Source organism: Salmo trutta, unplaced genomic scaffold (assembly GCF_901001165.1).
Source record: "Salmo trutta unplaced genomic scaffold, fSalTru1.1, whole genome shotgun sequence".
Lineage (NCBI taxonomy): Eukaryota > Metazoa > Chordata > Actinopteri > Salmoniformes > Salmonidae > Salmo > Salmo trutta.
The window spans coordinates 1-24,133 of NW_021823153.1; the positions used below are offsets into that span (position 1 = coordinate 1).

A 24,133-nucleotide genomic window follows, 5' to 3' on the forward strand; every position below is an offset into this window, starting at 1 on the left:
TGGGGGTGCTTTGCTGCAGGAGGGACTGGTGCACTTCACAAACTGGATGGCATCATGAGGGAGGAAATTATGTGGATATTCACAGCAACATCTCAAGACATCAGTCAGGAAGTTAAAGTTTGGTCGCAAATGGGTCTTCCAAATGGACAATGACCCCAAGCATACTTCCAAAGTTGTAGCAAAATGGCTTAAGGACAACAACAGTCAAGGTATTGGAGTGGCCATCACAAAGCCTTGACCTCAATCCTATAGAAAATTTGTGGGCAGAACTGAAAAAGCGTGTGCGAGCAAGGAGGCCTACAAACCTGACTCAGTTACACCAGCTCTGTCAGGAGGAATGGGACAAAATTCACCCAACTTATTGTGGAAGCTTGTGGAAGGCTACCCGAATCGCTTGACCCAAGTTAAACAATTTAAAGGCAACGCTACCAAATACTAATTGAGTGTATGTAAACTTCTGACCCACTGGGAATGTGATGAAAGAAATAAAAGCTGAAATAAATCATTCTCTCTACTATTATTCTGACATTTCACATTCTTAAAATAAAGTGGTGATCTAACTGACCTAAAACAGGGAATTTTTACTGGGATTAAATGTCAGGAATTGTGAAAAACTGAGTTTATATTTATTGGTTAAGGTGTATGTAAACTTCCGACTTCAACTGTATATATGGCTGATAGACTGATCAACAACAGACATAGTGGCTGATAGACTGAGTCTTGGACCAAGACTAGAATAGAATGGCAGAACAACTCAGACCAAGACTAGAACGGTTAGAACAATTCAGACCAAGACTAGAATGGTAGAACAACTCAGACCAAGACTAGAATGGTAGAACAACTCAGACCAAGCCTAGAATAGTAGAACAACTCAGACCAAGACTAGAATGGTAGAACAACTCAGACCAAGACTAGAATGGTAGAACAACTCAGACCAAGACTAGAACGGCAGAACAACTCAGACCAAGACTAGAATGGTAGAACAACTCAGACCAAGACTAGAACGGTTAGAACAACTCAGACCAAGACTAGAATGGTAAAAAACTCAGACCAAGACTAGAATGGTAGAACAACTCAGACCAAGACTAGAATGGCAGAACAACTAAGACCAAGACTAGAACGGTAGAACAACTCAGACCAAGACTAGAACGGCAGAACAACTCAGACCAAGACTAGAATGGTAGAACAACTCAGACCAAGACTAGAACGATAGAACAACTCAGACCAAGCCTAGAATGGTATAACAACTCAGACCAAGACTAGAATGGTAGAACAACTCAGACCAAGACTAGAATGGTAGAACAACTCAGACCAAGACTAGAATGGTAGAACAACTCAGACCAAGACTAGAATGGTAGAACAACAGACCAAGACTAGAATGGTAGAACAACTCAGACCAAGCCTCGAGCGGTAGATCCTATGATCTATGGACCAAGCCTCGAGCGGTAGATCCTATGATCTATGGACCAAGCCTCGAGCGGTAGATCCTATGATCTATGGACCAAGCCTCGAGCGGTAGATCCTATGATCTATGGACCAAGCCTCGAGCGGTAGATCCTATGATCTATGGACCAAGCCTCGAGCGGTAGATCCTATGATCTATGGACCAAGCCTCGAGCGGTAGATCCTATGATCTATGGACCAAGCCTCGAGCGGTAGATCCTGATCTATTGACCAAGCCTCGAGCGGTAGATCCTATGATCTATGGACCAAGCCTCGAGCGGTAGATCCTATGATCTATGGACCAAGCCTAGAGCGGTAGATCCTATGATCTATGGACCAAGCCTCGAGCGGTAGATCCTATGATCTATGGACCAAGCCTCGAGCGGTAGATCCTATGATCTATGGACCAAGCCTCGAGCGGTAGATCCTATGATCTATGGACCAAGCCTCGAGCGGTAGATCCTATGATCTATGGACCAAGCCTCGAGCGGTAGATCCTATGATCTATGGACCAAGCCTCGAGCGGTAGATCCTATGATCTATGGACCAAGCCTCGAGCGGTAGATCCTATGATCTATGGACCAAGCCTCGAGCGGTAGATCCTATGATCTATGGACCAAGCCTAGAACGGTAGATCCTATGATCTATGGACGAAGCCTCGAGCGGTAGATCCTATGATCTATGGACGAAGCTTTGTTCTGTCCAGTCATTTCCTCAGACGTTAGGATGAGTAAACACAGTGGCAAACTCACCAGGTTCATATCCAGGGTTGGAGAAACCAAGGCTGTACGTCGGGTCTGCGACATTAAGGTCGATCAGTCCCGTGACGTGTTCTTGTTGAACACGACTCTGACTGATTTGTCCAACGTCAAGTATGTCCCCAGTATTCACCTAGGAAGGAAGCAGTGGAGGATCATGTCATGTAACATGATCAGAACGTGTCTTCGATGACAGACGAAGCAGTTGACTGAAGATAGAGGCTACATGATTGCCTGGTGAGCTGGGACAGACACGTCGATGGTCCCATCGATAGTAAGAGTCAGAGGGGCACTGTCGAGATTCAGGAACTTGACCTGGCCTGCAACACCTTGGGGCAGCTTGGGAAGGGTTTGCTGCAGGAACAATTAAAAAACTTGCCCTTAGATCTCCTTTTCACTCTCCTTTGCTCTCTCACTGTGTCTGAGAGAGCACATACATACATACATACATACATACATACGTACGTACGTACGTACGTACGTACGTACATACATACATACATATATACATACGTACATACGTACATACGTACATACGTACATATGCACATACATACATACATACATACATACATACATACATACATACATACATACATACATACATACATACATACATATACTCACATACATACATACATACATACATACATACATACATACATACATACATACATACATACATACATACATACACACACACACACACACACACACACACATACATACATACATACATACATACATACATACATACATACATACATACATACATACATACATACATACATACATACATACATACATACATACGTACATACGTACATACATACACACGTACGTACATACATACATACATACATACATACACACACGCATACATACATACATACATACATACATACATACATACATACATACATACATACATACATACATACGTACTCACATCAATCTGTAGTTGCAGCAGGGCAGCGGCTACAAAAGCCAACGCAGCGATCAGCATCCCCACTGTCATCCTCTTCAGAGGCCTACACACACACACACACACACCACACACACACACACACACACACACACACACACACACACAGAGACACACACACACACACACACAGACACACACAGACAGACACAGAGAGGCACACACACACACACACAGACACACACAAACACACACACACACTGGCTGTGTTAACATATCATAATGATGCAGATTATGTGTTGTATCAGAGGTATCAGCAGTACAACGTGAGACCCAGTCTGTGTGGTATCAGCAGTACAACGTGAGGCCCAGTCTGTGTGGTATCAGCAGTACAACGTGAGGCCCAGTCTGTGTGGTATCAGCAGTACAACGTGAGGCCCAGTCTGTGTGGTATCAGTAGTCCAACGTGAGGCCCAGTCTGTGTGGTATCAGCAGTACAAACGTGAGGCCCAGTCTGTGTGATATCAGCAGTACAACGTGAGGCCCAGTCTGTGTGATACAGCAGTTGAGGCCCAGGTCTGTGTGGTATCAGCAGTACAAACATGAGGCCCAGTCTGGGTGTGGTATCAGCAGTACAAACGTGAGGCCCAGTCTGTGTGGTATCAGCAGTGAGGCCCAGGCTGTGTGGTATCAGCAGTACAACGTGAGGCCCAGTCTGTGTGGTATCAGCAGTACAAACGTGAGGCCCAGTCTGTGTGGTATCAGCAGTGAGGGCCCAGTCTGTGTGGTATCAGCACAGTGAGGCCCAGTCTGTGTGTATCAGCAGTACAACGTGAGGCCCAGTCTGTGTGGTATCAGCAGTGAGGCCCAGTCTGTGTGGTATCAGCAGTACAAAAGTGAGGCCCATTCTGTGTGGTATCAGCAGGTGAGGCCCAGTCTGTGTGGTATCAGCAGTACAACGTGAGGCCCAGTCTGTGTGGTATCAGCAGTACAACGTGAGGCCCAGTCTGTGAGTCTCTGTTAATACGCAGGTCACTGAACTCACGTAAAGTTCAGGTGGCATTTCTTTATGAGAGGGTAGAACATGCTGTCCCATGATGGGAACCAGGGCCAGGATCAGGATCGGGTTGACAGTCTGACAGAGAGGAAGCAGTACGGTATATAAGAGCATGTCACACCTACAAATTATAGTATATAATTAGCAATAAGGCCAGAGGGGTATTGTATATTAATAAGGCCAAGAGGGGTATGGTATATTTATAAGGCCTAGAGGGGTATGTATATTTATAAGGCCAGAGGGGTATGGTATATTAATAAGGCCAGAGGGGTATGGTATATTAATAAGGCCAGAGGGGTATGGTATATTAATAAGGCCAGAGGGTATGGGTATATTTATAAGGCCAGAGGGGTATGGTATATTAATAAGGCCAGAGGGGTATGGTATATTATAAGGCCAGAGGGGTATGGTATATTTAACAATAAGGCCAGAGGGGTATGGTATATTAATAAGGCCAGAGGGGTATGGTATATTTATACAATAAGGCCAGAGGGGTATGGTATATTTATAAGGCCAGAGGGGTATGGTATATTTACAAGGCCAGAGGGGTATGGTATATTAATAAGGCCAGAGGGGTATGGTATATTAATAAGGCCAGAGGGGTATGGTATATTATAAGGCCAGAGGGAGTCATGGTATATTTATAAGGCCAGAGGGGTATGGTATATTAATAAGGCCAGAGGGGTGTGGTATATTAATAAGGCCAGAGGGGTATGGTATATTTAACAATAAGGCCAGAGGGGTATGGTATATTAATAAGGCCAGAGGGGTGATAGGTATATTTATAAGGCCAGAGGGGTGTGGTATTAATAAGGCCAGAGGGGTATGGTATATTAATAAAGCCAGAGGGGTATGGTATATTTATAAGGCCAGAGGGGTATGGTATATTTATAAGGCCAGAGGGGTATGGTATATTTATAAGGCCAGAGGGGTATGGTATATAATAAGGCCAGAGGGGTGTGGTATATTAATAAGGCCAGAGGGGTATGGTATATTAACAATAAGGCCAGAGGGGTATGGTATATTAATAAGGCCAGAGGGGTATGGTATATTTATAAGGCCAGAGGGGTATGGTATATTTATAAGGCCAGAGGGGTATGGTATATTTATAAGGCCAGAGGGGTATGGTATATTAATAAAGCCAGAGGGGTATGGTATATTAATAAGGCCAGAGGGGTATGGTATATTTATAAGGCCAGAGGGGTATGGTATATTTAACAATAAGGCCAGAGGGGTATGGTATATTAATAAGGCCAGAGGGGTATGGTATATTTATAAGGCCAGAGGGGTGTGGTATATTAATAAGGCCAGAGGGGTATGGTATATTAATAAAGCCAGAGGGGTATGGTATATTTATAAGGCCAGAGGGGTATGGTATATTTATAAGGCCAGAGGGGTATGGTATATTTATAAGGCCAGAGGGGTATGGTATATTAATAAGGCCAGAGGGGTATGGTATATTAATAAGGCCAGAGGGGTGTGGTATATTAATAAGGCCAGAGGGGTATGGTATATTTAACAATAAGGCCAGAGGGGTATGGTATATTAATAAGGCCAGAGGGGTATGGTATATTTATAAGGCCAGAGGGGTATGGTATATTTATAAGGCCAGAGGGGTATGGTATATTTATAAGGCCAGAGGGTATGGTATATTAATAAAGCCAGAGGGGTATGGTATATTAATAAGGCCAGAGGGGTATGGTATATTATAAGGCCAGAGGGGTATGGTATATTATAAGGCCAGAGGGGTAGGGTATTAATAAGGCCAGAGGGTTATGGTATATTTATAAGGCCAGAGGGGTATGGTATATTTATAAGGCCAGAGGGGTATGGTATATTAATAAGGCCAGAGGGGTATGGTATATTTAACAATAAGGCCAGAGGGGTATGGTATATTAATAAGGCCAGAGGGGTATGGTATATTTATAAGGCCAGAGGGGTATGGCATATTTATAAGGCCAGAGGGGTATGGTATATTTATAAGGCCAGAGGGGTATGGTATATTTATAAGGCCAGAGGGGTATGGTATATTAATAAAGCCAGAGGGGTATGGTATATTTATAAGGCCAGAGGGGTATGGTATATTAATAAGGCCAGAGGGGTGTGGTATATTAATAAGGCCAGAGGGGTGTGGTATATTTCTAAGGCCAGAGGGGTGTGGTATATTTATAAGGCCAGAGGGGTATGGTATATTTAACAATAAGGCCAGTTAGTGTATAGTAAATAGAGTTAGTATAGTTAGTATACAGAGTTGGTATATATTTTTATAGAGTAAGTATAGTTAGTATATAGAGTTAGTATAGCTAGTATATAGCATTAGTATAGTTAGTATTTATAGTTAGATTATTTAGTATACAGAGTTAATATATTGTTTATAGTATATAGAGTTAGTATAGTTAATATAGAGGTAGTATAGTTAGCATATAGAGTTAGTTTATAGTATATAGAGTTAGTATAGTTAGTATATAGAGTTAATATAGTCAGTCTATAGAGTTAATATAGTTAGTATTTAGAGTTAGTATATAGTATATAGAGTTAGTATAGTTAGTATAGTCTATAGAGTTAGTATAGTCAGTCTATAGAGTTAATATAGTCAGTCTATAGAGTTAATATAGTCAGTCTATAGAGTTAATATAGTTAGTATATAGAGTTAATATAGTTAGTATATAGAGTTAATATAGTTAGTATATAGAGTTAGTATAGTTAGTATATAGAGTTAATATAGTTAGTATATAGAGTTAATATAGTTAGTTTATAGAGTTAATATAGTTAGTATATAGGTTATAGCATAGTCAGTCAGTACAGTTACTATATAGAGTTACTATGTAGTGTATAGTATATCGAGTTAGTATATAGTTTACAGTATATATGAGTTAGTATAGTTAGTATATAGAGATAATATATAGTTCATAGTATATAGAGTTAGTATAGTTAGTATATAGAGTTAGTATAGTTACTTTATAGAGTTTGTATATAGATTATAGTATATAGAGCTAGTATATAGTTTATAGTATATATAGTTAGGGTGTAGTTTATAGTATATATAGTTAGTGTTTAGTTTATAAAGTTAGTATATTTAGTTTGTTTATTTTATAGTATACAGAGTTAGCATAGTTAGTATATATAGTTAATACATAGTTTATAGTATAAAGAGTAAGTAGAGTTAATATATATAGTTAGTATATAGTTAATAGCATTTACAGTTAGTATAGTTACTATGTAGAGTTCATATAGTTTATAGTATATAGAGTTAGAATATAGTTTACAGTATATATAGTTAGAATATAGTTTACAGTATATATAGTTAGAATATAGTTTACAGTATATATAGTTAGAATATAGATTACAGTATATATAGTTAGAATATAGTTTACAGTATATATAGTTAGAATATAGATTACAGTATATATAGTTAGTATAGTTTACAGTATATATAGTTAGAATATAGTTTACAGTATATATAGTTAGAATATAGATTACAGTATATATAGTTAGAATATAGATTATAGTATATAGAGTTAGTATAGTTTACAGTATATATAGTTAGAATATAGATTATAGTATATAGAGTTAGTATAGTTTACAGTATATATAGTTAGAATATAGATTATAGTATATAGAGTTAGTATAGTTTACAGTATATAGAGTTAGAATATGGATTATAGTATATAGAGTTAGTAGAGTTTACAGTATATATAGTTAGAATATAGATTATAGTATATAGAGTTAGTAGAGTTACTATATAGAGTTAGTATTGTTTACAGTATATAGAGTTAGTATATAACTTATAGTATAGAGTTAATATATAGATTATAGTATATACAGTTAGTATAGTTACTATATAGAGTTAGTATATGGTTTATAGTATATAGAGTTAGTATATAGTATAGAGTTAATATATAGAATTAGTATATAGTTTACAGTATAGAGTTGATACATAGATTATTGTATATAGAGGTAGTATATAGTATATAGAGTTAGAATATAGTTTGTAGTATAGAGTTGATATATAGATGATAGTATATAGAGTTAGAATATAGTTTACATTTACATTTTAGTAGACGCTCTTATCCAGAGCGACTTACAGTAGTGAATGCATACATTTCATACATTTGTTTTTTGTACTGGTCCCCCGTGGGAATGGCGTTGCAAACACCATGCTCTACCAACTGAGCCACAGGGAGTTTACAGTATATAGAGTTAGAATATAGTTTACAGTATAGAGTTGATATATAGATTATAGTATATACAGTTAGTATAGTTACTATATAGAGTTAGTATATAGTTTACAGTATAGAGTTGATATATAGATTATAGTATATAGAGTTAGTATATAGTTTACAGTATATAGAGTTAGAATATAGTTTACAGTATAGAGTTGATATATAGATTATAGTATATAGAGTTAGTATATAGTTTACGGTATATAGAGTTAGAATATAGTTTACAGTATAGAGTTGATATATAGATTATAGTATATAGAGTTAGTATATAGTTTACAGTATATAGAGTTAGAATATAGTTTACAGTATAGAGTTGATATATAGATTATAGTATATAGAGTTAGAATATAGTTTACAGTATAGAGTTGATATATAGATTATAGTATATAGAGTTAGTATATAGTTTACGGTATATAGAGTTAGAATATAGTTTACAGTATAGAGTTGATATATAGATTATAGTATATAGAGTTAGTATATAGTTTACAGTATATAGAGTTAGAATATAGTTTACAGTATAGAGTTGATATATAGATTATAGTATATAGAGTTAGAATATAGTTTACAGTATAGAGTTGATATATAGATTATAGTATATAGAGTTAGTATATAGTTTACGGTATATAGAGTTAGAATATAGTTTACAGTATAGAGTTGATATATAGATTATAGCATATAGAGTTAGTATAGTTAGTATATAGTTGTTAGTATATCATTTAAAGAGTTAATACAGTTATTATATAGTTGTTAGCCTGTAAAGGTAGGGGACGTGGCTATAGAGTTAGTATAGTTAGTATATAGTTGTTAGCCTATAAAGGTAGTGGACGTGGCTATAGAGTTAATATAGTTAGTATATAGTTGTTAGCCTATAAAGGTAAGGGACGTGGCTATAGAGTTAGTCTATAGTTGTTAGCCTATAAAGGTAGGGGACGTGGCTATAGAGTTAATATAGTTAGTATATAGTTGTTAGCCTATAAAGGTAGGGGACGTGGCTATAGAGTTAGTATAGTTAGTATATAGTTGTTAGCCTATAAAGGTAGGGGACGTGGCTATAGAGTTAGTATAGTTAGTATATAGTTGTTAGCCTATAACGGTAGGGGACGTGGCTATAGAGTTAGTATATAGTTGTTAGCCTATAAAGGTAGTGGATGTGGCTATAGAGTTAATATAGTTAGTATATAGTTGTTAGCCTATAAAGGTAGGGGACGTGGCTATATAGTTAATATAGTTAGTATATAGAGTTAGTATATCATTTAAAGAGTTAATATAGTTAGTGTATAGTTGTTAGCCTGTAAAGGTAGGGGACGTGGCTATAGAGTTAGTATATAGTTGTTAGCATATAAAGGTAGGGGACGTGGCTATAGAGTTAGTATAGTTAGTATATAGAGTTAGTATATAATTTAAAGAGTTAATATAGTTAGTGTATAGTTGTTAGCCTGTAAAGGTAGGGGACGTGGCTATAGAGTTAGTATAGTTAGTTTATAGTTGTTAGTATATCATTTAAAGAGTTAATATAGTTAGTGTATAGTTGTTAGCCTGTAAAGGTAAGGGATGTGGCTATAGAGTTAGTATATAGTTGTTAGCCTATAAAGGTAGGGGGATGTGGCTATAGAGTTAATATAGTTAGTATATAGTTGTTAGCCTATAAAGGTAGTGGATGTGGCTATAGAGTTAGTATATAGTTGTTAGCCTATAAAGGTAGGGGACGTGGCTATAGAGTTAGTATATAGTTGTTAGCCTATAAAGGTAGGGGATGTGGCTATAGAGTTAGTATATAGTTGTTAGCCTATAAAGGTAGGGGACGTGGCTATAGAGTTAATATAGTTAGTATATAGAGTTAGTATATCATTTAAAGAGTTAATATAGTTAGTATATAGAGTTAGTATATCATTTAAAGAGTTAATATAGTTAGTATATAGAGTTAGTATATCATTTAAAGAGTTAATATAGTTAGTATATAGTTGTTAGCCTGTAAAGGTAGGGGACGTGGCTATAGAGTTAGTATATAGTTGTTAGCCTATAAAGGTAGGGGACGTGGTTATAGAGTTAATATAGTTAGTATATAGTTGTTAGCCTATAAAGGTAGTGGATGTGGCTATAGAGTTAATATAGTTAGTGTATAGTTGTTAGCCTGTAAAGGTAGGGGACGTGGCTATAGAGTTAATATAGTTAGTATATAGTTGTTAGCCTATAAAGGTAGGGGGACGTGGCTATAGAGTTAGTATATAGTTGTTAGCCTATAAAGGTAGGGGACGTGGCTATATAGTTAATATAGTTAGTATATAGAGTTAGTATATCATTTAAAGAGTTAATATAGTTAGTATATAGTTGTTAGCCTGTAAAGGTAGGGGACGTGGCTATAGAGTTAATATAGTTAGTGTATAGTTGTTAGCCTATAAAGGTAGTGGACGTGGCTATAGAGTTAGTATATAGTTGTTAGCCTGTAAAGGTAGGGGGATGTGGCTATAGAGTTAGTATATAGTTGTTAGCCTATAAAGGTAGTGGATGTGGCTATAGAGTTAGTATATAGTTGTTAGCCTATAAAGGTAGGGGACGTGGCTATAGAGTTAGTAGAGTTAGTATATAGTTGTTAGCCTATAAAGGTAGTGCATGTGGCTATAGAGTTAATACAGTTAGTGTATAGTTGTTAGCCTATAAAGGTAGGGGGACGTGGCTATAGAGTTAATATAGTTAGTATATAGTTGTTAGCCTATAAAGGTAGGGGACGTGGCTATAGAGTTAGTATAGTTAGTATATAGTTGTTAGCATATAACGGTAGGGGACGTGGCTATAGAGTTAGTATAGTTAGTATATAGTTGTTAGCCTATAAAGGTAGTGGACGTGGCTATAGAGTTAGTATATAGTTGTTAGCCTATAAAGGTAGGGGACGTGGCTATAGAGTTAATATAGTTAGTGTATAGTTGTTAGCCTATAAAGGTAGTGGATGTGGCTATAGAGTTAATATAGTTAGTATATAGTTGTTAGCCTATAAAGGTAGGGGGATGTGGCTATAGAGTTAGTATATAGTTGTTAGCCTATAAAGGTAGGGGGATGTGGCTATAGAGTTAGTATATAGTTGTTAGCCTATAAAGGTAGGGGACGTGGCTATAGAGTTAATATAGTTAGTATATAGTTGTTAGCCTATAAAGGTAGTGGATGTGGCTATAGAGTTAGTATATAGTTGTTAGCCTATAAAGGTAGGGACGTGGCTCACCTGCATCTGATCTGGCTGCACAGTGAGAATTCCCTGCGGAGTAGAAACAGCAGTTAGCTTCGCGTGTCCTTGGGTATCTTTCATTCGGGTAAACACGTCCTTCGGTGTCTTTAATATCGAATTCAGAATATCGTTTCATCAATAGTATCATGTCATTGTTGTTTGTGAGGGTTGAATTACGCGTACAAAATTTCCGTCCATGGTGGTGGCCTGGAGGGTCCATCTGGAGCCCTGGGGAGAGAGACAACGGCGTTTAGGAGGAGCTCACCTGCCTTAAAATACTGGCACAGTCTACTGCCAAGGTGGAGTCTGGGATTCTATGGCACAGTCCACTGCCAAGGTGGAGTCTGGGATTCTATGGCACAGTCTACTGCCAAGGTGCAGTCTGGGATTCTATGGTACAGTCTACTGCCAAGGTGCAGTCTGGGATTCTATGGCACAGTCTACTGCCAAGGTGCAGTCTGGGATTCTATGGCACAGTCTACTGCCAAGGTGCAGTCTGGGATTCTATGGCACAGTCTACTGCCAAGGTGCAGTCTGGGATTCTATGGCACAGTCTACTGCCAAGGTGAGGTCTGGGATTCTATGGCACAGTCTACTGCCAAGGTGCAGTCTGGGATTCTATGGCACAGTCTACTGCCAAGGTGGAGTCTGGGATTCTATGGCACAGTCTACTGCCAAGGTGCAGTCTGGGATTCTATGGTACAGTCTACTGCCAAGGTGCAGTCTGGGATTCTATGGCACAGTCTACTGCCAAGGTGAGGTCTGGGATTCTATGGTACAGTCTACTGCCAAGGTGCAGTCTGGGATTCTATGGTACAGTCTACTGCCAAGGTGCAGTCTGGGATTCTATGGCACAGTCTACTGCCAAGGTGCAGTCTGGGATTCTATGGCACAAAGTATCCTTAATATCTAGCAGGGCTGTTTGGGTTAGGGTGAGTAGTCTTAGGGGTTAGGGTGAGTAGTCTTAGGGGTTAGGGGTTAAGGGTTAGGGGTTAGGGGTTAGGGTGAGTAGTCTTAGGGGTTAGGGGTTAGGGGTTAGGGTGAGTAGTCTTAGGGGTTAGGGGTTAGGGTAAGTAGTCTTAGGGGTTAGGGGTTAGGGGTTAGGGTGAGTAGTCTTAGGGGTTAGGGGTTAGGGTGAGTAGTCTTAGGGGTTAGGGTGAGTAGTCTTAGGGGTTAGGGGTTAGGGTGAGTAGTCTTAGGGGTTAGGGGTTAAGGGTTAGGGGTTAGGGGTTAGGGGTTAGGGTGAGTAGTCTTAGGGGTTAGGGGTTAAGGTTTAAGGGTTAGGGGTTAGGGGTTAGGGTGAGTAGTCTTAGGGGTTAGGGGTTAGGGGTTAGGGGTTAAGGGTTAGGGGTTAGGGTGAGTAGTCTTAGGGGTTAGGGGTTAGGGTGAGTAGTCTTAGGGGTTAGGGGTTAGGGGTTAGGGGTTAGGGTGAGTAGTCTTAGGGGTTAGGGTGAGTAGTCTTAGGGGTTAGGGGTTAGGGGTTAGGGTGAGTAGTCTTAGGGGTTAGGGGTTAGGGTGAGTAGTCTTAGTGGTTAGGGTGAGTAGTCTTAGGGGTTAGGGGTTAGGGGTTAGGGTGAGTAGTCTTAGGGGTTAGGGGTTAGGGTGAGTAGTCTTAGGGGTTAGGGGTTAGGGGTTAGGGTGAGTAGTCTTAGGGGTTAGGGTGAGTAGTCTTAGGGGTTAGGGGTTAGGGGTTAGGGTGAGTAGTCTTAGGGGTTAGGGGTTAGGGTGAGTAGTCTTAGTGGTTAGGGGTTAGGGTAAGTAGTCTTAGGGGTTAAGGGTTAGGGGTTAGGGTTAGGGGTTAGGGGTTAGGGGTTAGGGGTTAGGGGTTAAGGGTTAGGGGTTAGGGGTTAAGGGTTAGGGGTTAGGGGTTAGGGGTTAGGGTAAGTAGTCTTAGGGGTTAAGGGTTAGGGGTTAGGGGTTAGGGGTTAGGGTTAGGGGTTAGGGGTTAGGGGTTAGGGGTTAGGGTTAGGGGTTAGGGTTAGGGGTTAGGGGTTAGGGGTTAGGGTTAGGGGTTAGGGGTTAGGGGTTAGGGGTTAGGGTTAGGGGTTAGGGTAAGTAGTCTTAGGGGTTAAGCGATACCCCTTTAGGTATCAAAACATATATATTGAATTTGGCAATAGCCCATAGAATCCCACTGAGTAGCACATTCATAAATGGCAACAACAAACTCACAAAATAAATCATAAAGAATAAGGTTTTGAAGTGTCTGTCTGAAATCTAGGAGATAGAAGAAAGCTCAGGCAATATATATATATATATATATATTATATTTTTTACACATATTTAACCCCATTTTTTGGGTCGGTTCAAAACTACCTTCATAATTCCATTATTTTTTCAAACCAGTACCAGTTACCTTCAGATGAAGTGTCTGATGGTCTGACAAACACCGCTCTAGCTCTGCCACTTTTCACTGCAGATGCAGAACATTGGCGGATCATTGGTTTGAGACGCAGCCAACGCAAAAAATATATCTAGCTGAAACAGATCTGTCTAGCTGAAACAGATCTCTCTAGCTGAAACAGATCTCTAGTTGAAACAGATATATCTAGCTGAAACAGATCTCTAGTTGAAACAGATCTCTAGTTGAAACAGATATATCTAGCTGAAACAGATCTCTAGTTGAAACAGATCTCTCTAGCTGAAACAAATCTCTCTAGCTGAAACAGATCTGTCTAGCTGAAACAGATCTCTCTAGCTGAAACAGATCTCTCTAGCTGAAACAGATCTGTCTAGCTGAAACAGATCTGTCTAGTTGAAACAGATCTCTAGTTGAAACAGATCTGTCTAGCTGAAACAAATCTGTCTAGCTGAAATAGATCTCTCTAGCTGAAACAGATCTCTCTAGCTGAAACTGATCTCTCTAGCTGAAACATATCTCTCTGGTTGAAACAGATCTCTAGTTGAAACAGATCTGTCTAGCTGAAACAGATCTCTAGTTGAAACAGATCTGTCTAGCTGAAACAGATCTGTCTAGCTGAAACAGATATCTCTCTAGCTGAAACTGATCTCTCTAGCTGAAACAGATCTCTAGCTGAAACTGATCTCTCTAGTTGAAACATATCTCTAGCTGAAACAGATCTCTCTAGCTGAAACTGATCTCTAGCTGAAACAGATCTCTCTAGCTGAAACAGATATATCTAGCTGAAACAGATCTATCTAGTTGAAACAGATCTCTCTAGCTGAAACAGATCTATCTAGCTGAAACAGATATGTCTAGCTGAAACAGATCTATCTAGCTGAAACAGATCTCTCTAGCTGAAACAGATCTGTCTAGCTGAAACAGATCTGTCTAGTTGAAACAGATATCTAGCTGAAACAGATCTCTCTAGCTGAAACAGATCTCTAGCTGAAACAGATCTCTCTAGCTGAAACAGATATCTAGCTGAAACAGATATATCTAGTTGAAACAGATCTCTCTAGATGAAACAGATCTATCTAGTTGAAAAAGATCTCTCTAGCTGAAACAGATCTATCTAGTTGAAACAGATCTCTCTAGCTGAAACAGATCTCTCTAGCTGACACAGATCTCTCTAGTTGAAACAGATCTCTCTAGCTGAAACTGATCTCTCTAGTTGAAACAGATCTCTAGTTGAAACAGATCTGTCTAGCTGAAACAGATCTCTAGTTGAAACAGATCTGTCTAGCTGAAACAGATCTGTCTAGCTGAAACAGATCTGTCTAGCTGAAACAGATCTCTAGTTGAAACAGATCTGTCTAGCTGAAACAGATCTGTCTAGCTGAAACAGATCTCTCTCTAGCTGAAACTGATCTCTCTAGCTGAAACAGATCTCTAGCTGAAACTGATCTCTCTAGTTGAAACATATCTCTAGCTGAAACAGATCTCTCTAGCTGAAACTGATCTCTAGCTGAAACAGATCTCTCTAGCTGAAACAGATCTATCTAGCTGAAACAGATATCTATCTAGTTGAAACATATCTCTCTAGCTGAAACAGATCTATCTAGCTGAAACAGATATGTCTAGCTGAAACAGATCTATCTAGCTGAAACAGATCTCTCTAGCTGAAACAGATCTGTCTAGCTGAAACAGATCTGTCTAGTTGAAACAGATATCTAGCTGAAACAGATATCTCTAGCTGAAACAGATCTCTAGCTGAAACAGATCTCTCTAGCTGAAACAGATATCTAGCTGAAACAGATATATCTAGTTGAAACAGATCTCTCTAGATGAAACAGATCTATCTAGTTGAAACAGATCTCTCTAGCTGAAACAGATCTATCTAGTTGAAACAGATCTCTCTAGCTGAAACAGATCTCTCTAGCTGACACAGATCTCTCTAGTTGAAACAGATCTCTCTAGCTGAAACAGATCTCTAGCTGAAACAGATCTGTCTAGCTGAAACAGATCTCTCTAGTTGAAACAGATCTCTAGTTGAAACAGATCTCTCTAGCTGAAACAGATATCTCTAGCTAAAACAGATCTGTCTAGCTTAAACAGATCTCTCTAGCTGAAACAAATCTATCTGGCTGAAACAGATCTGTCTAGCTGAAACTGATCTCTCTAGCTGAAACTGATCTCTCTAGTTGAAACAGATCTCTCTAGTTGAAACAGATCTCTAGTTGAAACAGATCTGTCTAGCTGAAACAGATCTGTCTAGCTGAAACAGATCTGTCTAGCTGAAACAGATCTGTCTAGCTGAAACAGATCTCTCTAGTTGAAACAGATCTATCTAGCTGAAACAGATCTCTCTAGCTGAAACAGATATCTCAATCTTAACCTGACAGATTTTGATGTGGATTTTTTAAATGATGTTATTTAGATTGATGGGTTTTATGGTGAGGGTTCTTACCTGTTGGTCAAACAGAGTCCAGAACATGGGAAGAGGGATGTAGAGAAACAGAACTTTCAGCACCATCTTCACCTGGGCCACCAGCAATTTCTGGAGGAGAGGAGGAGGAGATCAGAGAGGAGAGGAGGGGAGGAGGAGAGAGGAGGACGGGGAGGAGAGGAGAGGAGAGGAGAGGAGAGGAGAGGAGGAGGAGAGGAGAGGAGAGGAGGACGGGGAGGAGGAGGAGAGGAGAGGAGAGGAGAGGAGAGGAGAGGAGAGGAGGAGGAAGAGAGAAGAGAGGAGGAAGAGAGGAGGAGGAGGAAGAGGAGGAGAGAGGAGAGGAGGAGGAGAGAGGAGGACGGGGAGGGGGAGGAGAGGAGAGGAGAGGAGAGGAGGAGGAAGAGAGAAGAGAGGAGGAAGAGAGGAGGAGGAGGAAGAGGAGGAGAGAGGAGAGGAGGAGGAGAGAGGAGGACGGGGAGGAGAGGAGAGGAGAGGAGGAGGAGGAGAGAAGAGAGGAGGAAGAGAGGAGGAGGAGAGGAGGAGGAAGAGGAGGAGAGAGGAGAGGAGGAGGAGAGAGGAGGACAGGGAGGAGAGGAGAGGAGAGGAGAGGAGAGGAGAGGAGAGGAGGAGGAGAGGAGAGGAGAGGAGGAGGAGGAGAGAAGAGAGGAGGAAGAGAGGAGGAGGAGAGGAGGAGGAAGAGGAAGAGGAAGAGAGAGCAGAGGAGGAGGAGAGAGGAGAGGAGGAGGAGAGAGGAGGACGGGGAGGAGGAGGAGATCAGAGAGGAGAGGAGAGGAGAGGAGGACGAGAGAGGAGAGGAGGAAGAGAGGAGGAGGAGAAGAAGGATTTATTAATGAGTTCTCTGTGTTGTAAACATCCTTCAGTTGACTTTCATTTTCAACAGTTATATGAACTGCTATTTTGGTAGTGCTGGTTTTCCCATAGAACAATGAGCATGGACCTACGTCATACTTCTCATCGGCCCAGTCCATCCAGTGTTCTCTCTTAGGGAACTTCTTGCTGCGATGCCTGAAGCGGTTCTTTACCGCAAACTAGAGAGGAGCGAAAGAACACAAAAACACCTAACAGCTCTGCTCAAATCCAGACGTTGTTGTTGAATATCACATTCACATCCTGCAGAGTTTCACATGGAAAGATACGACACTGCAAGTCTTCTACTGTCTGTATGGTATTAGACTGTCTCATCCCCTACTGTCTGTATGGTATTAGACTGTCTCATCCCTTACTGTCTGTATGGTATTAGACTGTCTCATCCCTTACTGTCTGTATGTTACTAGACTGTCTCATCCCTTACTGTCAGTATGGTATTAGACTGTCTCATCCCTTACTGTCTGTATGGTATTAGACTGTCTCATCCCTTACTGTCTGTATGTTATTAGACTGTCTCATCCCTTACTGTCTGTATGGTATTAGACTGTCTCATCCCTTACTGTCTGTATGTTATTAGACTGTCTCATCCCTTACTGTCTGTATGTTATTAGACTGTCTCATCCCTTACTGTCTGTATGTTATTTGACTGTCTCATCCCTTACTGTCTGTATGTTACTAGACTGTCTCATCCCTTACTGTCAGTATGGTATTAGACTGTCTCATCCCTTACTGTCTGTATGATATTAGACTGTCTCATCCCTTACTGTCTGTATGGTATTAGACTGTCTCATCCCTTACTGTCTGTATGTTATTAGACTGTCTCATCCCTTACTGTCTGTATGGTATTAGACTGTCTCATCCCTTACTGTCTGTATGGTATTAGACTGTCTCATCCCTTACTGTCAGTATGGTATTAGACTGTCTCATCCCTTAATGTCAGTATGGTATTAGACTGTCTCATCCCTTACTGTCTGTATGTTATCATCCCTTACTGTCTGTATGGTATTAGACTGTCTCATCCCTTACTTTCTGTATGGTATTAGACTGTCTCATCCCTTACTGTCAGTATGGTATTAGACTGTCTCATCCCTTACTGTCTGTATGGTATTAGACTGTCTCATCCCTTACGGTCTGTATGTTATTAGACTGTCTCATCCCTTACTGTCTGTATGGTATTAGACTGTCTCATCCCTTACTGTCTGTATGGTATTAGACTGTCTCATCCCTTACTGTCTGTATGGTATTAGACTGTCTCATCACTTACTGTCTGTATGGTATTAGACTGTCTCATCCCTTACTGTCTGTATGTTATTAGACTGTCTCATCCCTTACTGTCTGTATGGTATTAGACTGTCTCATCCCTTACTGTCTGTATGGTATTAGACTGTCTCATCCCTTACTGTCTCATCCCTTACTGTCTGTATGGTATTAGACTGTCTCATCCTTTACTGTCTGTATGTTATCATCCCTTACTGTCTGTATGGTATTAGACTGTCTCATCCCTTACTGTCTGTATGGTATTAGACTGTCTCATCCCTTACTGTCTGTATGTTATCATCCCTTACTGTCTGTATGGTATTAGACTGTCTCATCCCTTACTGTCAGTATGTTATTAGACTGTCTCATCCCTTACTGTCTGTATGTTATCATCCCTTACTGTCTGTATGGTATTAGACTGTCTCATCCCTTACTGTCTGTATGGTATTAGACTGTCTCATCCCTTACTGTCTCATCCCTTACTGTCTGTATGGTATTAGACTGTCTCATCCTTTACTGTCTGTATGTTATCATCCCTTACTGTCTGTATGGTATTAGACTGTCTCATCCCTTACTGTCTGTATGGTATTAGACTGTCTCATCCCTTACTGTCTGTATTTTATTAGACTGTCTCATCCCTTACTGTCTGTATGGTATTAGACTGTCTCATCCCTTATTGTCTGTATGGTATTAGACTGTCTCATCCCTTACTGTCTGTATGTTATTAGACTGTCTCATCCCTTACTGTCTGTATGTTATTAGACTGTCTCATCCCTTAATGTCTGTATGGTATTAGACTGTCTTATCCCTTACTGTCTGTATGGTATTAGACTGTCTCATCCCTTACTGTCTGTATGGTATTAGACTGTCTCATCCCTTACTGTCTGTATGGTATTAGACTGTCTCATCCCTTACTGTCTGTATGTTACTAGACTGTCTCATCCCTTACTGTCTGTATGTTACTAGACTGTCTCATCCCTTACTGTCTGTATGGTATTAGACCTCCTCATCCCTTACTGTCTGTATGGTATTAGACTGTCTCATCCCTTACTGTCTGTATGGTATTAGACTGTCTCATCCCTTACTGTCTCATCCCTTACTGTCTGTATGGTATTAGACTGTCTCATCCCTTACTGTCTGTATGTTATTAGACTGTCTCATCCCTTACTGTCTGTATGGTATTAGACTGTCTCATCCCTTACTGTCTGTATGTTATTAGACTGTCTCATCCCTTACTGTCTGTATGTTATTAGACTGTCTCATCCCTTACTGTCTGTATGGTATTAGACTGTCTCATCCCTTACTGTCTGTATGGTATTAGACTGTCTCATCCCTTACTGTCTGTATTTTATTAGACTGTCTCATCCCTTACTGTCTGTATGGTATTAGACTGTCTCATCCCTTACTGTCTGTATGGTATTAGACTGTCTCATCCCTTACTGTCTGTATGGTATTAGACTGTCTCATCCCTTATTGTCTGTATGGTATTAGACTGTCTCATCCCTTACTGTCTGTATGTTATTAGACTGTCTCATCCCTTACTGTCTGTATGTTATTAGACTGTCTCATCCCTTACTGTCTGTATGGTATTAGACTGTCTTATCCCTTACTGTCTGTATGGTATTAGACTGTCTCATCCCTTACTGTCTGTATGGTATTAGACTGTCTCATCCCTTACTGTCTGTATGGTATTAGACTGTCTCATCCCTTACTGTCTGTATGTTATTAGACTGTCTTATCCCTTACTGTCTGTATGGTATTAGACTGTCTCATCACTTACTGTCTGTATGTTACTAGACTGTCTCATCCCTTACTGTCTGCATGTTACTAGACTGTCTTACCCCGATACACTTGCAGACCTCCAGCATAATGTTGCCTTTAGGAGCAGTCTTGTTGTACATGCCACTGCCCATAATGAACACGACTGTGGAAACACAGAAAGACGTCCACCTCTGTTAACTCGACAGAGAGTCACATGTGAGATCCTACGGACAGACAGATTTCAGATCAATACTGATGATTGATATAGGCGAGGAGAGGAAGGAAGCTCCTCCACGTAGTGTTAAAGAGGACAGGGTTATAAAACGAGGGTAACAGTACTCAACTGAGAGCCACCACCATGAGGGCTGCAGGGACGCCGAAGGCCAGAGGATAACACTTCTGTTGGGAGTGGATACCGCACTCCTGGCCTGGAGGAGGGAACAAACATGCTCCTGAATTACTGGGCTACTGGATGGAGAAACTGGCCCTATTACACAGGCATAACGATGGTCATGTAACGTCTGACCAGGTATTGTGTTAGTTTAGGGTTAGTAGTCTACAGTCTGACCAGGTATTGTGTTAGTTTAGGGTTAGTAGTCTACAGTCTGACCAGGTATTGTGTTAGTTTAGGGTTAGTAGTCTACAGTCTGACCAGGTATTGTGCTAGTTTAGGGTTAGTAGTCTACAGTCTGACCAGGTATTGTGCTAGTTTAGGGTTAGTAGTCTACCGTCTGACCAGGTATTGTGTTAGTTTAGGGTTAGTAGTCTACAGTCTGACCAGGTATTGTGCTAGTTTAGGGTTAGTAGTCTACAGTCTGACCAGGTATTGTGCTAGTTTAGGGTTAGTAGTCTACAGTCTGACCAGGTATTGTGCTAGTTTAGAGAGAGATTATCGACGTACCTCTGAGGATGGGTGTGATGACGGTGGACAGGAGACTACCAGCATTGATTGACAGGTAGAAGATGGAGAAGAACGTGCTCCTCTGTTTCTCCTGGAGACGCAGGAGAAGTGGACAGGAGACATGGACAGGAGACATGGACAGGAGACATGGACAGGAGACATGGACAGGAGACATGGACAGGAGACATGGACAGGAGAACAGGTTTATAACAGGAGACATGGACAGGAGACATGGACAGGAGACCAGGTTTTAAAAACATCTGACCTTGACACTTGTGTCTAACCATAACTAGCCAGCAAACAGAGCAGCACCATCTATCTGCTGGAGAATCAAGGTGTTCAGATTCATCCACATTCAGCAACATGACGCTCTGTAACCTTTGACCTAAATGCCCCTTCCAGCAGGTAACCAGGGCTGATGGTTAATAAACAACCATCTGGAAGGTGTTCTGCTGAATCAGCACCATCAGCACTGATAATGACTGAAGACACATTGATAAAACATGCTGATCATCTGGAGTCGACACTACCGTAACTAACCCTAACCCTAACCCTCTAAAATGACTCTAAAATGGAGTCTACACTACCGTAACTAACCCTAACCCTCTAAAATGGAGTCTACACTACCGTAACTAACCCTAACCCTCTAAAATGACTCTAAAATGGAGTCTACACTACCGTAACTAACCCTAACCCTCTAAAATGACTCTAAAATGGAGTCTACACTACCGTAACTAACCCTAACCCTCTAAAATGGAGTCTACACTACCGTAACTAACCCTAACCCTCTAAAATGGAGTCTACACCACCGTAATGACCGAGGCAGACTCTAAAATGGAGTCCACACCACCGTAATGACCGAGGCAGACTCTAAAATGGAGTCTAAACTACCGTAATGACCGAGGCAGACTCTAAAATGGAGTCTACACCACCGTAATGACCGAGGCAGACTCTAAAATGGAGTCCACACTACCGTAATGACCGAGGCAGACTCTAAAATGGAGTCTACACTACCGTAATGACCGAGGCAGACTCTAAAATGGAGTCCACACTACCGTAATGACCGAGGCAGACTCTAAAATGTAGTCTACACTACCGTAATGACCGAGGCAGACTCTAAAATGGAGTCTAAACTACCGTAATGACCGAGGTCGGTAGAGACAGACTCTAAAATGGAGTCCACACCACCGTAATGACCGAGACAGACTCTAAAATGGAGTCTAAACTGCCGTAATGACCGAGGTCGGTAGAGACAGACTCTAAAATGGAGTCCACACCACCGAAATGACCGAGGCAGACTCTAAAATGTAGTCTACACTACCTTAATGACCGAGGCAGACTCTAAAATGTAGTCTAAACTACCGTAATGACCGAGGCAGACTCTAAAATGGAGTCTAAACTACCGTAATGACCGAGGTCGGTAGAGACTCTAAAATGGAGTCTACACCACCGTAATGACCGAGGCAGACTCTAAAATGTAGTCTACACTACCGTAATGACCGAGGTCGGTAGAGACTCTAAAATGGAGTCTATACCACGTAATGATCGAGGTCGGTAGAGACTCTAAAATGGCTGCTCCGCTAGTGTTACCAACCTGGTGGTCTTCAAACTGGTCTCCTCCGAAGGCAGCGACACAGGGTTTGATGCCCCCCGTCCCCAGAGCGATGAGGAACAGGCCAACCATAGACATGGCCCTGAGGGGAGACAACAGCACTTAGCACTTCAACTAATAGAACTCATATCATAGAAGTTCAGTCAACTTGATTGACTAAGTTTACACAACTCTAATCTTTTTTACAACGCTGTACTGTAGCCTGTGGTACAGGCTTATCTAGGAGGTTGTGTTTAAGGTGAACAACAGATGAACTTACACATGGAAGGTCATGTTGTCAGGGGTCCCGTCCCGGTCCGTGTCTGTGATGTCGTGGATGGCGCTTACTGCCATGACAACCTGTCCCACCGTATAGACGATGGATAAATAGACAATAGTCCTGGGGAGAGAGAGGGGAGAGAGGGGAGGGAGAGGGAGAGGGAGGGAGAGAGGTAGAGGGGAGAGAGAGAGAGAGGGAGGGAGAGGGAGAGGGGAGAGAGGGGAGAGAGAGGAAAGAGAGGGGAGGGGGAGAGAGAGGGGAGAGAGAGAGGAAAGAGGGGAGGGAGGGGAGAGAGAGAGGGGAGAGAGAGAGGAAAGAGAGAGAGGGAGGGAGAGGGAGAGAGAGGGGAGAGGGAGGGAGGGAGAGAGAGAGGGAGGGAGGGGGGGAGAGAGGGGAGAGAGAGGAAAGAGAGAGAGAGGAAGAGCGAGAGAGGGGAGAGAGAGAGGAAAGAGAGAGAGGAAAGAGAGAGAGGAAAGAGAGAGAGGAAAGAGAGAGAGGAAAGAGAGAGAGGGGAGAGAGGGAGAGAGAGGGAGAGAGAGGGGAGAGAGGGAGAGAGAGAGGGGGAGGGAGAGGGAGAGAGAGGAAAGAGAGAGAGGAAAGAGAGAGAGGGAGAGAGAGGAAAGAGAGAGGGGGAGGGAGAGGGAGAGAGAGGAAAGAGAGAGAGGAAAGAGAGAGAGGGAGAGAGAGGAAAGAGAGAGAGAGAGAGGGAGAGAGAGGGGAGAGAGGGGAGAGAGAGAGGAAAGAGAGAGAGAGAGAGAGAGGGGAGAGAGAGGGGAGAGAGAGGGGAGAGAGAGAGGAAAGAGAGAGGGGGAGGGAGAGGGAGAGAGAGGAAAGAGAGAGAGGAAAGAGAGAGAGGGAGAGAGAGGAAAGAGAGAGAGAGAGAGGGAGAGAGAGGGGAGAGAGAGGGGAGAGAGAGAGGAAAGAGAGAGGGGGAGGGAGAGGGACAGAGAGGAAAGAGAGAGAGGAAAGAGAGAGAGCGAGAGAGAGAGGGGGAGAGAGGGAGAGAGAGGGAGAGAGAGGGGAGAGAGGGAGAGAGAGAGAG

General features: G+C 41.4%; 1 protein-coding gene across 1 annotated transcript in view; it reads right to left on the reverse strand.

Annotated features, from left to right (window-relative positions):
* Positions 1 to 2,195: 2,195 nt before the first annotated feature.
* The window catches only part of LOC115189376 (solute carrier family 15 member 1-like), a gene marked incomplete at its 3' end in the record, with an annotated part of 32,837 nt that continues 10,899 nt past the window's right edge, over positions 2,196 to 24,133 (reverse strand). The window contains 14 exon segments of the mRNA XM_029747945.1: positions 2,196 to 2,334; positions 2,436 to 2,555; positions 3,151 to 3,232; positions 4,172 to 4,218; positions 4,220 to 4,261; positions 11,621 to 11,653; positions 11,807 to 11,851; positions 16,435 to 16,524; positions 17,376 to 17,462; positions 20,400 to 20,482; positions 20,664 to 20,747; positions 21,221 to 21,311; positions 22,815 to 22,914; positions 23,092 to 23,211. Of these exon segments, the coding sequence (XP_029603805.1) occupies positions 2,196 to 2,334; positions 2,436 to 2,555; positions 3,151 to 3,232; positions 4,172 to 4,218; positions 4,220 to 4,261; positions 11,621 to 11,653; positions 11,807 to 11,851; positions 16,435 to 16,524; positions 17,376 to 17,462; positions 20,400 to 20,482; positions 20,664 to 20,747; positions 21,221 to 21,311; positions 22,815 to 22,914; positions 23,092 to 23,211 (1,163 nt within the window).